The sequence below is a fragment of the Ursus americanus genome, chromosome 5, assembly GCF_024610735.1.
Source record: "Ursus americanus isolate L20-20 chromosome 5, mUrsAme1.1.p, whole genome shotgun sequence".
In the NCBI taxonomy this organism is placed as follows: domain Eukaryota; kingdom Metazoa; phylum Chordata; class Mammalia; order Carnivora; family Ursidae; genus Ursus; species Ursus americanus.
The window spans coordinates 55,401,845-55,416,253 of NC_142131.1; the positions used below are offsets into that span (position 1 = coordinate 55,401,845).

The 14,409-nt window shown below is 43.4% G+C and overlaps 1 protein-coding gene across 11 annotated transcripts in view; it reads left to right on the forward strand.

The window, feature by feature from the left end:
- Positions 1-14,409, forward strand: part of KLHL3 (kelch like family member 3) — a 177,395-nt gene that overhangs the window by 129,567 nt on the left and 33,419 nt on the right. For all 11 annotated transcript variants that reach the window (XM_087862240.1, XM_087862243.1, XM_087862241.1 and 8 more), the window contains 2 exons: positions 7,531-7,647; positions 11,533-11,682. In XM_087862240.1, the coding sequence (XP_087718366.1) occupies positions 7,531-7,647; positions 11,533-11,682 (267 nt within the window). The remainder of the gene's footprint in view (positions 1-7,530; positions 7,648-11,532; positions 11,683-14,409) is intronic.

Below are 14,409 nucleotides of genomic sequence, written 5' to 3' on the forward strand. Positions count from 1 at the left end.
GAATAAGAATGGGATTTTGGAAAGCCATTCAGGCCAAAGGGATTGTAGCAATACAGATGTGGAAGTTTGGGATACCTTATTCTACTTGGGGGAATGGTAACCGATGTGATGAGAGTCCAGGATCTTTGGGGGGGTTCATGGGAGATGAGGGTGAAAATGGAATAGGTTAGGGGGTGAGGCCTTTCTTCTCTAGGTCAGTATTTACCCCACTGTGTGCTGTAAAACTGCAATGTTTGTGCGATGGTCTCAGGTCTGACACATTTAGGAGACAGTGGCAAACACAGGAACCAGGTTAAGAAACTGAAGGACTTATCAGAGCTTTTACATATTAATGAGCTTTATGAATCTCTGAAGGAGATTTGGGGGTGTGTATGATGTGTTCTCCGGTCTCATTCAGTCCCAGAACCTCCTTTACTACAGAATGTCTCCTGCCCCTAGTATTCTGAGGACTGCGTTATGTGAAATAGTCTTGAGGCCGATTTTCTTTGGTTGTCCCAAATATTCTATGATTTAACTGTTGATTTTCCTTTTTTGCAGTTTTTTTCATTAGTACTATATAATTTTTGATTATGAGACCATCTCCAGAGGATGTTTTATCCATGGGAGTCTGGGTTGCCCTGGCCTGTGGAAGTGCCCTTCAAGGGCAGGTTTACTGATTTAGAGACTGATTCTGTATTCCTTTTTGTTTGGAGTATCCCCTGTATTATCTGGATAAGGTCACTTCAGACCCCATATCTATACGTGGTGTGAGCCTAGGGCTCTGATTTCTTGAAGATACACGGTTTTTAACTTCCCAGCCTCCAGGAGATGGTGAGCTCCCTTCCCCCTTCCCAGAGCAGATGGATAGAGTTCATTTAGTCCCAGTACATGGGACCGCAGGTGGGCAACACTGTCCACGGAGAGCCTGTGGCATTCTGCCTGATAAGACACCACTTCGGAACCATTCAAGTCCATATCTGAATTGTATGGGCCTGTGACCCATTTTGGCCTCAGCTTCCATTCAGCTGCCAGACTTATATTCCTTTTTTAAAACACTCAGGCACTTCTCTCTTTCTTTTGACTATGGCTCAAAGCTTTATTTGTTGGTAATAGTCACTTTTACGTGTTTGGAGCTGTAGGGGAAGATTCCTTCCAACTCAGCTCCGTCCACCATCTTGACTGCAAGGCATTCTCCATCCCTGTGTCACGCTCCATTCATTTGTAGGATTGGTGCCATGAAATAGTCTTTCAGCTTGCAGGCATGCCTCTCAAAGCACTGTGCTCCGGTCCTCCTTCTTTGCAGAATCAGACTGCATGTCTTTATCTTGGCTATAGGCAGTAGTGGAAAGCTGAACAATTTCCAGGCAAGGCAATATCCCTGTTGTAGTTTTGTCATCATTTTTGTTGTTTAGATGAGGTCACATACTTGGCACTATGCTATCATAGGAAGAGAACCATACACCCAATCATTCCTCCTCTGACTAACTTATTCATTCTCTCAGTAAATATTTATTGAGTGCTTTCTATGTGGCAGATAGTGTGTTATTCACACGAGAGACATTGGTGAACAGATTAGTATAAGATCCCTGCCTTTGTGGAACTTAAAATCATATGAGACAGATAGATTTTATAAAAATATGTACAGAAATAAATGTATAGCTACAAACTATGAAATGTGCTATGGACGAAGTGTGGATTGAAATCCAGGGGTTCTCATTGCTGCCCCATTACCAATTAGCTGGGTAATGTTTGGGCAGACCGCTTCCCCACCGTCTGCCTCGATTTTCTCTTAGATGAGTGACTCTTGCTGTTCCCGGGGCCCTTGTGGGTCTGAGATGGACGGAAGACAAGAAGGAGCTGTTAAGTGCCCTATAAAACCTTAAGATGATGGGACTGTCAGAAAGATGAGTGCAGCTGAGTGGGTTTTCTAGAGTCTGAGGAGCCTTCAGACCAGGAAATCTCCCAGCCAGTGTTAATGCTGGTAAATGTTTAACAATGGGCTCTGCAAAAAAAATTCTGAAAGCCCTGTTTGTTTGCTGATTCATTTGCTAATTTCCACGGTGTAAATATTTCCACCAAGGCTGATTTCAGACTACCAGTGTAATGTCGCTAAACACCAAGATGGGAAGAAACATGGATGATGAGCTCCAGCTCCAGCATACCACTGCTCCGGACGGTCCCTGGTGTGGTGTGGGACAGCGAGGTGGGGGTCTGGTTCACAGAAGTCCTGTTAAGCTTCAGTTGAAGAAACAGCAGAAATCTGACAGAATCATTCCTGTGTCTAGTAGTGCAGTCTTTTTTTTTTTTTTTTTTTTTTCAATTTTTAAAAAGTAAGCAGGGAGCCCGATTAGGACTCGATCCCAGGACGCTGGGATCTTGACCTGAGCTGAAGGCAAGCACATAACCAATGAGTGACCCAGGCACCCTAGTAGTGCTGTCTTCTTGATTGAAAATCATGGCAGTGAATTCAGCAAATGCTATTGGCTCAGTCCCTGGGAAACAAAAGAGTATCGGGGAGGGGGATGTCCTAAGAGCACATGGCGGGTATACTTACGATTATGGGTTTAGGAATGTAGTTCCCCAACTCAGTGTTCTGTGCAGGTTTTCTAACTAATTGTGCTGCTGAGATGCAATGTTGCACAATGTTAGAACTCTGGAGTTAGAGGTGAGTTCACATCCCAGATCCACTACTTCTTGGCAGTGTGACCTTGGACACTAACCTCTCTGAGGCTGTTTCCTCATCTGTAAAATGTGAACACTGATACCTACTTCACAGGATTTGGGGTGCATTAAAGGAGATCATGCTTGTAAAATGCGCAGCACGGTGTCTCTTGTTATTAAAATTAACCTTTCTCAAATCTTGAGTAACAAATTAAGTCCTTGGGCAGAAACCCAGTTTTTTCCCCTGATTTTGTCAAAATTGGCTGCTTTTCCTCCATGCTCTGCTTTGCTGTGAATCACCCTCAACTGGACCTTTTTCCCTTGCCAACTCACCGCCCTGCCTATTTTTAACTTAAGTCCCCCTTCTTGATTTCCAGAACACATTTTGAAAGCAGGTGTCAGTGCCCCAGTGCTCGGCACTCTTCTCGCTGGGTGCAGGTACAGTGTGGCGTGGCTGCCTGCCGCACTGGAGGGGTAGTAGGGGTAGGGGGTCAGCTTCATCTGGTGTTCTGGCCAAGGCTTGTGCTTACATTGGAAGTGTGGGGAGCCAGAAACTATGAAATTCGATTTTCTCCATCCTTTCTCTGCCTAGCGACCTCGTAGCACTCAAGAGATTGGTTTTGGAATATGAAGCAGTGAGGAAATGATGCTCTTTCTTTGTTGAAAAGTAAAACGCTAAGCCTGCCTTGTGGCAGCTGCTTTCATTGTGGGATCCATAAAAAGTGTTTTCATCTGAGTAGACATCACCCTGTCCTGTGATCAGAGCCCCAGGGTTTCTGCTTAGATTTCATAGACCCGGAGTTGATAACCTTTTCCTCTAAAGCATCAGATAGTAAATATTTTAGGCTTTGTGGCCATAGAGTCTCTGTTCAGCTGCGCTGTTAGAATGTGAAAGCAGCCACAGACAGTATGGCTGTGTTCCAGTAAAATTTTATTTATGAAAACAGGTGGCAGGCTGAATGTGGCCTGTGGGCTGTAGTCGGCAGCCGCTGCTGTAGGCCTGTGACAGGCAGCTGAGATCAGTGGGTAAGAGCATGAGTGCTGACGTTGGGTCTGGGTGGACCCTAGCCATGCTGCTCTGTGGCTCAGGGTTTGGGCGAGTCACTTACTGCGGGTTCAGAGGATCTGCTCCCTGGGTTCTCATGGGAGTCCAGGCCGCCAGCGTCCACGAAGAGCATGGCACAGGGCTTGGCACATGGTGAATACTGGCCCCTGCTGCTGTTACCCGTTGCCCCCTGGCGTTGGTCAGTCCCTTAACAGGAGGCAGTCTTGAGAACAGTTTTAGGCACATTAAAGGCTAGAGCTAGTTGAGAGTTTATTGGCTTGTTTATTTTCTAAGCATGGAGCCTCGATGAAAAAAACGCGTGGCCTTCTCTAGCTGCTGAGAAGGTCACCGTCGTTGCCGAGCACTGTGGTTTTCACAGCTGAGTAGGTAAATAGTGCAACTGAGCGGAACCAGTCAGACAAGTCAAGCCAAAAATAAAGATAAGGTTAAATATCGACTTTATTAGACTCAGCTTGCTTTTTAGCTTTTTATAACGAAGACGAAGCTGGTTGATGGGGAAGGGCATGATCAGGAAGTCTCACCTCCTCAAGGACTTGTGGTTCATTCTTCAGCAGAGATTTGTCCCCAGACCGCCTGCTCTGTGCCCGGCATTGTGCTTAGGCGGCTTGCAAGAGCCCCCAGTCTAGTAAAGCAGGCAGAAGAAAGTTGCATAACCACATTGCAAGGCAGAACAGGACTGTGGCTGCCCACCACCTAATCCAGCATGGTCAGACTTCTCCAGCTTCTTTTGGTTCCTGCCCTGAGTCCAGTCCCAGACAGTTTCCACTGCCTCCATACATGCTTCTTCTGAACTCATGTGTCCATTCATTTATTAAAAGAATAATCGAGTCTGTATTATCTGCCATTAAATAAAACAAGGTCCTTGTTCTTATGGATCTGAAAGGCTGGCTGAAGCAACACACAGTGATTCACTGTTATGAGGGATAAAGCTCTATATGAGTGCATAATTTTAAAACAATAAACTGGACAGGGAGGATTTCCATGGTATGTGTATGTTTATGTTTGTGCACATAGAGGTTATTTTTTACAGAACTGAGAGCAAACTGTCCAGAGATAGTGCTCCTTTCTTTCTATTCCATTCCACTCTTTTCTCTTCCCTTTCTGATTGATTCTTTGCCTATTTTGAGTACACTCAGCCTGACTTAAGTTTATATTTAGGAAATAGGGCTGGAGCATCATTAACATATCAATACACATCAAACTATTATTAGGTTTAGAAAAATTAGAGATTTTTTCCACCCCTGAGAGTTAGTTTTCATTCCAGCTTTAGACCACATAAATTTTGTTGTCATATTTTCCTTTTTTGTTACAATTTCTTTTCCCTCTGCTTTTCACTTTGAAAAATTTCCAATGTATATTAAAGTTTGAAAGCATGCACATTCATATACTCTTAACCTAGATTCACCAGTTAACATTTTGCTTCATTTGCCTTACTTCTCTGTCCACATATTTCAACTTCTCTTTGCTGAACCATTTGACAATAAATTGGAGACATGGTAACATTTCATCCCTAGTGTTGGAGTATGCACCTCCTAAGAACAAAGAAATTATCTTTTTTGAGCCATAAAGCCATTATCATACTAAAGAAATTTAACACTAATACAATGATATTAGCTAATACATAGCATTCAAATTTCCTAACGGTCTCAAAACGTTTAGTCCTTTATGGCTGTTTCTTTTAAATCCATGATCCAGTCAAGGATCATGCATTGCATTTAGTTCTCATGTCTCTAAATCCTGTTAATCTAGAACTATCTCTCTGCTTTTTTTTTTTTTTTTTTTTGTCTTTCATAATATTAACGGTTTTGAAGAATTCAGGCCAGCTGTCTTGTAGAACTGCAGAATGTTCCAAACGTGGAGTTGTCTGTTTCCTTACTGTAAGATTCAGGTTAAACATTTTAGGAAGAAACTACTTTAGGGGATGCTGTGTCCTTCCCATTAAGTCACAATCAGGAAGATGTTTGTCCTGTTATTGGTGGTGCTAATTTAGGTCATTGTTCAAGGTGGTATCTGTCAGATTTCCCCATTTGAGGCTGCCGCCGCCCCTGCCACCATGTAATTAGTAAGTCGTCTACGAGGTGATACTTGGAAAACTGTATCCTGTTCCCCGACAATTTTTCATGCAGTGATTTGAGCATCCACTGATGAATTTTGCTGAATCAGTTATTACATTGGTGGTTGCAAAATATTTGTTTCTGTTATTCCTTCTACCTTTTATAGCTGGCATTTCTCTGTGAAGAAGAGCCCTTCCCACATTTTTGAAAGTATCCTTATGGATTCGTGGATTCTTTTTAGTTCATTGTGTTATGATCCATTACTATGTTTTCTTTCATTCTGAGAATGTTTTATTTATTTATTTATATATTATTTATTTATTTATTTATTTATTTATTTATTTATTTATTTAAGTAGGCTCCATGTCCAGTGTGGGGCTTGAACTCACAACCTTGAGATCAAGAGTCTCATGCTCTGCCAACTGAGCCAGCCAGGCGCCCCTCTGAGAATGTTTTTTACTGAGTTATAACTTAGGCGCCGTGAAATGTACAGATGCTACATGTACAGCCTAATTAGTTTTCACAAGTGCATATGTACTTGTAACTCCCACCTTGTCAAGATACAGAACATATCCATTCCCCCCAGAACTTTCCTTTGTCACCTTGCCAGTCATTCCCCCATCCCGCTTCCCCAAGAAGCCCGAATCTAATTTCTTCGTTATTCTCTTTGATGTTTTGTCCCAGACGTTGGCAACGAAAGCCCCGTTTATTGGTTCTGTGTCCGTTTGACGTGTCCATCTTAATCTTCGAGCACTTTCTTCGTTTCTGGCACAAGAAGTTGTTTTATTCTTTTTACCAGCTGAAAATGTCCCATAGCATGTATAGTAGTTAAATAATTTTTCCATTAGTGAGATTTAGGTTGTTTCCCTTTTTATTTTGTTAGAAAAATGACCTAGCAAACATCCTGGAAAAACATATTCTTTTGTGAGCACCACCTTTGTATTTTTGTAGGCTAGATCCTAGAAGTGGTACTTCTAGGTCAAAGAGTATGCACATTGAAATATTTGATTGGTATTGCCAAAGTCTTCCGTCCCCTCTTAAAAGCTGTGTTAATTAAATTTCTAGAAATAGTGCCCGTTTCCCTGCAGCCTTATCAACATTGAATTTTATCCGTCTGTGTATATATGGTGGCGGTGAGTGTGGTTTTGGACATTTTCTTGAGCACAGTGAGCATCCAAACCAGAGAGCCTCCTTTTTGTTTCTGAGCCCGATTTCCCTTGTAAAGAAATGAAATCTCTCCTCAAGGGAGAGGTTAAACCAAGGAGAAATTTTTGACAGAGAAATTCTCTGTCATTTGCTGACACACTATTTTACAGCCAGCTTTTGGGCAGGTGATATCCTGATTGTCTTGATTCTGCATTAACCGCACCTGGGAGGTGAACGAGGAGAGGGGTGTGTGTGAGGGGCGTGGTGGCCTTGCCCCCAAGGCTCTGGTCTTCCTGCACAGTCTTTATAAAATTTGGTTGAGAGTTCCTGCTTTCTATTTCTATCTTTAAGTAACCTTGAGACCTGATCTTTATTTTGCAGTGAACCTTGGTGCTGCTGCGTTTGGGGTAGCAGGTTTATTATGACCCGTGTGTGTGATATCACTCTGACGTCAGCTAGCAGACAAAATCTTTCCATTTTTCTTTTATTATAAATATTGAACCTTAAGTTAACCACCTTCGTGGATGATTTGGACGTTGGACATTTTTTTTTTTTTTCAGATTGAGGAAATTGTTTAGAAGCTCTTCTCTCTGCCACAGTTACCTGTGTTGATTTTCTTGATAGGTATTTGAAGCTGTGATTTCATGGATCAATTACGAGAAAGAAACCCGTTTAGAGCACATGGCAAAACTGATGGAACATGTCCGACTCCCTCTCTTACCGAGGGATTACCTGGTCCAGGTGAGTGCTGTGTGAAGAACCAAGGGCTTTCCTGCTCCCGCAGGCCTGTCGGAATAGCAGCGAGCAGCCCTGGTTGTATGGGGTGGTTGAGGAATTTTATGGGTCTTTTTAAGTGTGAAGCATGGTTATGTAAGGGTCTTTTTTTTTTTTTTAACATTTTTATTATAGAAGTATAGTTGACATACAATGTTCTGGTAGATGGTAGTGTGAGGTTTTAAGAGTGTAGATTTGAGAATAAAACACTTAGAGTTTAGTTCATGCTCCGCTGCTTGTTAGCTTTGAGTTTTTATTTGACCTCTTCAAGCCTTAGTTTCTTCTTTGACAGAAAGGATATTATAGTAGAGCCCCACAGGATTGCTATGAGGACCGAAGGAGTTGTAAATATGCAAGTCAGGTGTTTAGAATGGAGCTGGGGATAAGAAATGTTCCCTGGAAGTTAGCTGCTTTTATTGTAGGGAACCTAAGCAAGGAAGGTCATTCCTATATTGCTATGTTCTCTTTACCTTCATGTGAGGCAACTTGGAGCCCAATTCAGAACTGTAAAAACCAGCTTCTCACAGGTGCCTGGGATCCTTATTGCCTGTACTTCCTCTGAGGAAGGAAAGAAAATTAAGAATTATGGGGTACCCCTGTGGTGCCACATATTTAATCCTTATTACAACCCTGTGAGGCAAAGATAACCCTCTTTTTACAAGTCTGGGCCTTGAGGTTTATGGAGGCTGAGGATTATTTGGCAGTAGAAGGCAGGGTCATGATTCAAATCCAAGTCTGATGACCTGAAGCACCTTTCACTAAGCAAGTTGTCACCTTTAATCTTCTCTGTTCTGTTGATCCATTTGCTTTAGATACTCTTGTAAGTGGGCAGAGGGTAAAACTTAAATATATGCACAAAACTAAACACCAAGGTAGTAGGCCAACCCTCATCTGATTCCAAGAAGTTTCTGGAAGGAATGGAAGTTGTGAAGCAAGGATAAGAGAGAAGGTTTAGCAAGCCAGTGGCCTAGCTCTGTCACTTCCCAGCCATCTCACACTGGGCAAGCGCTCAACCTTTCTCAACCTCAGTCTTCTCATCTGGTAAAAAGACTATCTGCCTTTATAGGATTGTTTGGGGATAGAATTATTACAGAATTGTTTGGGGATACAGAAATTATTACAGAATTGTTTGGGGATAGAGTATTACAGATAATCCACATAAAAGCTGCAACACTGTGAGTGAATGCTAGCTGATATTACTACTGACTTGATCATGGATGCTACTGGGAGTAGCGGGACAATATTGTATCCTCACAAACACTTGTAAAATCATCAGCTTGTGACCCTGTTGACTATAGGTCTAATGGATCAGTGAGATGTTCTCTGAATTTCTGAACCTCAGTCCTATTCTCAGGTACCAAGGCATACACTTGCGAGCCCTTCTGTGTGTCTTGCGTTTTACAGTTTGGATGGTACCACTGCCCCCTGGTGGCAGCATATCCTTCCTGTAGGAAAGGTTCCCTAAGCAGTGGGACTGAACTGGCCTGAGCTCCCAGTGGCGGAATCAAACCTCCTTCTGTCCTGTGGGAAACTGACCAAAGGTAGATGTGGACGTCTGGCCTCCAGCACAGCATCACTTCCACAGGAAGGGTGATCTGTGGGCCTGGGTTCCAGGGAAAACTAAAGAGACCTTAGAAACCCTTGGTCATGACCTCAATCAGCTGTCCACAACTGAAACTACTAGAAAATAGTTCTTAGGTTATTATGGCAAAGTAGGGTTTAGATCTGGAGAAGAAGCGGGGTCAGAGGCAATGGGCATGAGCACTGTTGTGTGGGATCCCCCTGACCCACCTTTTCAAAGGACTCTTTTCAGAACACCCCTGGAAGAGGATGTTTCATTAACACTAATTCGACCTTGAAACTTCAGACTAGTATAACCTGCTGCATGTGGCCGATCTTGGTGGGTGAGGACACAGGGAAAGCCCTGAGCAGGCCCGCGTGAATGCTGATTTCCGGGGAAGGTGTTTTTATTTGTTTTTTAACCACTAACATTTATTAGGCTTTATTAAATATTTTGAAATGTTGTAGAAGTGTGTAATATGCTATATCTTTAAAATTTTTAAAATTGTGATTATATATATAAATACATATAACATAAACTTCATCATTTTGACCATTTTTAAGTGTGCAGTTCAGTGTACTAATTGTATTCATGATGCTGCACAACCACCTCTATATCCATTCTTAAAACTTTCTTGTCACCCCAAATTGAAACTCTGTATGGTGAAGCAATAACTCTCTGGAGGAACTTTTCATTCAAGTTGAATTTATTCTTTGGGAGAGGTAGCTGTTTATGCATTTCACCTTCCATCCAGGCTTTTGAAGGTATCTTCTCTTGGGGCACCTGGGTGGCTCAGTCAGTTGAGTGTCTGACTCTTGGTTTCGGCTCAGGTCGTGATCTCAGGGTTGTGAGATCGAGCCCTGTGTCAGGCTCTGCCCTCAGGGCAGAGTCTGCTTGTCCCTCTCCCTCTCCCTCTGCTCTTCCCCTTGTTTGTGCTTTCTTTCTCTCTCTCCATCTCTCTCAAATAAATAAAATCTTTTTTTAAAAAAAAAAGATACTCTCTCACCCTTTTTAGTTTTTTTAACTGACCCTAAAAGCTTACAATTTGTCCCAACCTGGGTCAGTCCCTCAGTGAGGGTGGGGTGAGTGGGGAAACCTTCTCCTAAAATGGAGTGTTCCTGGGGATCACCTCTGGGGAAGGAGGTGCTCAGTGATGACAGAGGCCCTGTCATGCCAATCCTTTTCCTGCCAGCTCCAGTGCTGCCCGGCGGGTGATGGCCTGGCCACATTTCCATTCCTAGCTACAGGTGAGGCTCAGTCAGGCCTTGTGCATGACCAGCTTGAGGGCTGAGGTGGGGAGGCCCTTCTCCTTCTCTGACTGGACTTAAGTGTCTCAGAGTCAGAACCCTTGTCTTGTTCACCTTTTTCTTCCCAGAGTGTAGCACTGGGCTGCCCAACCATGAGACATTCGATCTTTGTTAGCTGTTGAATGAAATGGATCTCTCCTGCTAGCTCCTAAACACTCCAGCAAAGAAAATGTGAGGTGGCCTCTGAAGACCACACTACCCCTTACAGATATGCCACGGGGCAGTCTGACGTAGGCCGAAGGACAGAGATTTGAGAGTCAGAGCACCGGCATGGTTTCCTCCTTGTTCTTGCTCATGAGATATTTCGGCGATTACTTGCTGAGCATCTGCTTAGGTCCACAGCTCTGCAGTATGTGAAGAAGCCATAGTCCCAGCTTAGATAGGGTCTGAGATGAAGTCAGTAGGTGGGACTTTTGTGCAGGACATTCTTTCTGCTCTGATATCACCGCTCTGTTATAGAGCACCTTACTGGTCAGTTTTGTCCCCGAGGCTTTCACTGTAAGAAAATGGATATGAATTCTTCTTGACTGTCACCTTTTTTGACTCCATGCCTCCAAAGTTTGGCTGATGGATCCTGCTCTCTTCCTCTTTCCCTCCCTCTCTTCTCAAATGTCTGACCATTTGCCCTAAACATTGTAAGGCACTCAAACCAGGAGGAATGTGGGATGAAGCCTTCAAGACAGCTAATTGTCTTTGTTTTGCACAATTCCATTTAAGCCTACAAACTAACATAACAGACACAGCCAGTGAGGTTATATCTCTGTCTGTTTGATGCCAAAACTTAACCACTTACTCCACTGGTGTTCTTGAAATGCAGGAGGTAGGCACTCAGTTGTAAGTCTGTGGTCTTTCTTTTGGAGTCTGAGATGATGTGGTGGGGGTTTAAAAGAATGTGGGAATACAAGGATGACTCAGCCTGGGGAGGCAGATTGGGAAATGCAGCTAAGCTCTGCTCCTGGATTACCTGTGGGTTGTTGCCTCCAGACGGTTGAAGAAGAAGCTTTGATAAAGAATAACAACACCTGTAAGGACTTCCTCATCGAGGCCATGAAATACCATCTGCTCCCTCTGGATCAGAGGCTCTTGATTAAGAACCCGAGGACCAAGCCCAGGACTCCAGTCAGCCTGCCCAAGGTAAGCCCCAGCCCAGTCAGTGCCGGCAGCCGGGACTGTGTTCTGGGCAGGTGGCCTTCCACTCCTGCCTCCCAAGTCTTTCCTCACCCATGGCTGCCCTGCTTCTTGGTTGCATTTATGACCTAGGAGATGGAGTCTGCTGGTGCCTTTTGAATCTGCTGGTACCTCTCTCTTCCAGGGTCTTCCTTTCCTAAGAATTTCCAGGTAACCTCCAGAGTCACCAGGGAGTTTTGAGAATAACTCAGAACTCTTCTCTCTCTCCTCCTTTTTTGGTCTGGGTTCTATTTCTTTTGGAAGCAGAGGAATGGCTGGGTGGCCCTTGACTTAGTGATGGTCCTACCAGTCCTCTTTCTAGGCCATTATTTGAATCAGAATAGTTCTAGTCTGGTTCTTTCTCTCACTGCAGAGCTCTACAGAACAATTAGGGCCTCCAGATGTGTACTGGCTGCTTGGTTCCTTGCAAGGTCCTTCCCCTGTCTGGTTCTCCTGTCTTTCATCTGCAGAATGAAAGCTCTGGCACTAGCTGGTCTCTATAGTCCTTCCCAGTTTGGCATTCCAGTAGGCTCTCTAGGAGCCTAACATACTGACATCTCAGGAAGGGTCCCAGTCACCCCAGGAGGAAAGGTGAGCAGATTGGAGTGAGTTGGGTTGACTCATTGACTGCACAGCAGGCAGCACCAGGGAAATAGTTAGTTAGGCCTTTGCTTTGTCCTCCCCCTCCTCCTCCCCCTCCCCCTCCTCTTCCTCTTCTTCCTTCTCTTTGTGGCTGGCTGCCATACTCCTTGCCTGCCGCTTCCAGGAAGGTTTTCAAAGTGCTAGAGGAGCATGTTGTCCAAGACCAGATGTTTGGATTCCCTGAGGTCTGTGGTTTCTCTCTGCTCTGTGCCTCTGGGTCATGGAGAATTTAGTGGGTGCAATGTGAACAAAGGTTATACATATCCCAGATAAGAATACAGGCCGCTGACATTTCCTGAGTGCTGCTTCTGTGTCACACAGTAAGCTGAGGTCTCACACGTACGTCTCTCTTTCGTAATCCTGTCAACAGCCCTGTATGGGGGATCAGGGATCCTAGCTCTACACAGAGGAGACTGGAGGTCAGAGACATGAAGTGACTTGCCCAAGGACAACACAGCCAATGTTGCAGAACCAGGGTTTGAACTGTGTCTCTCCCCCCTCCAAACCTGTTCTGTGAACCCACACCATCCTGCACCTGGCTTCATCTTTGTAAACCTGAGCCTGTATACCCACCTGTCTGCTTCCCGTTGCCTCGTGCAGGTTGGGAGGGGCAGCCGCAGGGCAAGGGCCTGGGTCCGGCTGGCCGTGCGCCTTGCTGTGTGCTGACACTCAGGTTTTACTTTATTGAAGTATTGCATTGAAACTACTCCATATTTTTCAAAATGAAAATAACTTCACTTCAATTATAGAAATATATGCTCATTGTAGACTATTAAAAGGTACTGCATTTTTGACATACAGTGAAAATCACCCGAAACTCCTCCACCCAGGGGCAATCACTGCTGCTCCCTTGGTGAATTTTCTTCCAGACATATCTCTGTGCCCCTATTCATAAATAGACAAAAATGTACCCTTTTAGATAAGTGGAATCTTGCTCCACAAATTGAAATCATTTTTTATCTCTTACTCAACAGACTGCTTTCATCGTTATCAGGATGGGTGAAATCAGCATTTAAATTATAATAGGTACATGATATTTAATTATATTTATGTACCATTATTTATTTAACTGTCCTCTGTGGATGGGCCTTCTAATAATCTCCCTTTTTTATATTATAAACATTTCTGTGTCAAATATCCTTTGAAAGATGGCATCTTGTTTGAGTTTGCATTTCTTTCGTTGTGGGTGAGACTGATCTTGGTTTCCTATGATTATGGCCTCTGTATTTCTTTTTTGGGAATTTTCTATAATGTCCTTTGACTATTTTTCTATTGGACTGTATGTTTTTTATTAATGGTTTTTAAGGGCTCTTTTTATTTTAAAGGGGTTAAGCCTTTGTATGTATTTCCAATATTTTTTTTCTTAGTTTGCATTTTGCCTCTAAACGTATTTATAACATTTTTTTGAATCCCCCAAAACAATTATAAGTAGTCAAATTAATCTGTCTTTTGCTTTAGAGCTTAGCTTTTACATTCTGCTTAGAAATGTTTTCTCTGCTCCGAGATTTAAAAAAAAAAAAAGAAAAAAGACTCCCGTGTTTTCTACAAGTACTTTAATGATTTCTGTTTTACATTCAAATCTTTGATGCACTTAGAATTTATTTTAGTGTAGGGAGTGAGGATAACAATCTGGCTTTATTTGTATGACACATGATGAGCCAGTTGCCCCAAAGTTATTTTATTGTATAATCTCCATTCCACTCCCCCTCCATTAATCTGAATACCACGTTTATTAGGACCTCAATTTCCACAAGCTTGAATATTGAGGTCTGGAGAATGCTGATTCTGAGGTGTGGTGCTGTTCTCTGTGGAGGAGGCTTCTCCCATGCCAGGTTCTCAGCTGGCATTGATGCACGTCTTTGTGACTTTCTTCTTTGGGAAAGGAGGTACTTCTCTTACATCGGGTTACTGACATCTTCTCCTGGGGAGTGTGTTCTGGGGCTAAGGAAATGGTGCAGAGCTGGCCCAGTTTCTCTGTGTGGAGACCATACCCAGCGACCTTTCCTTTTCTAGATTTCACATCTAGCTTTTACGACATATACCTGTAAGAAG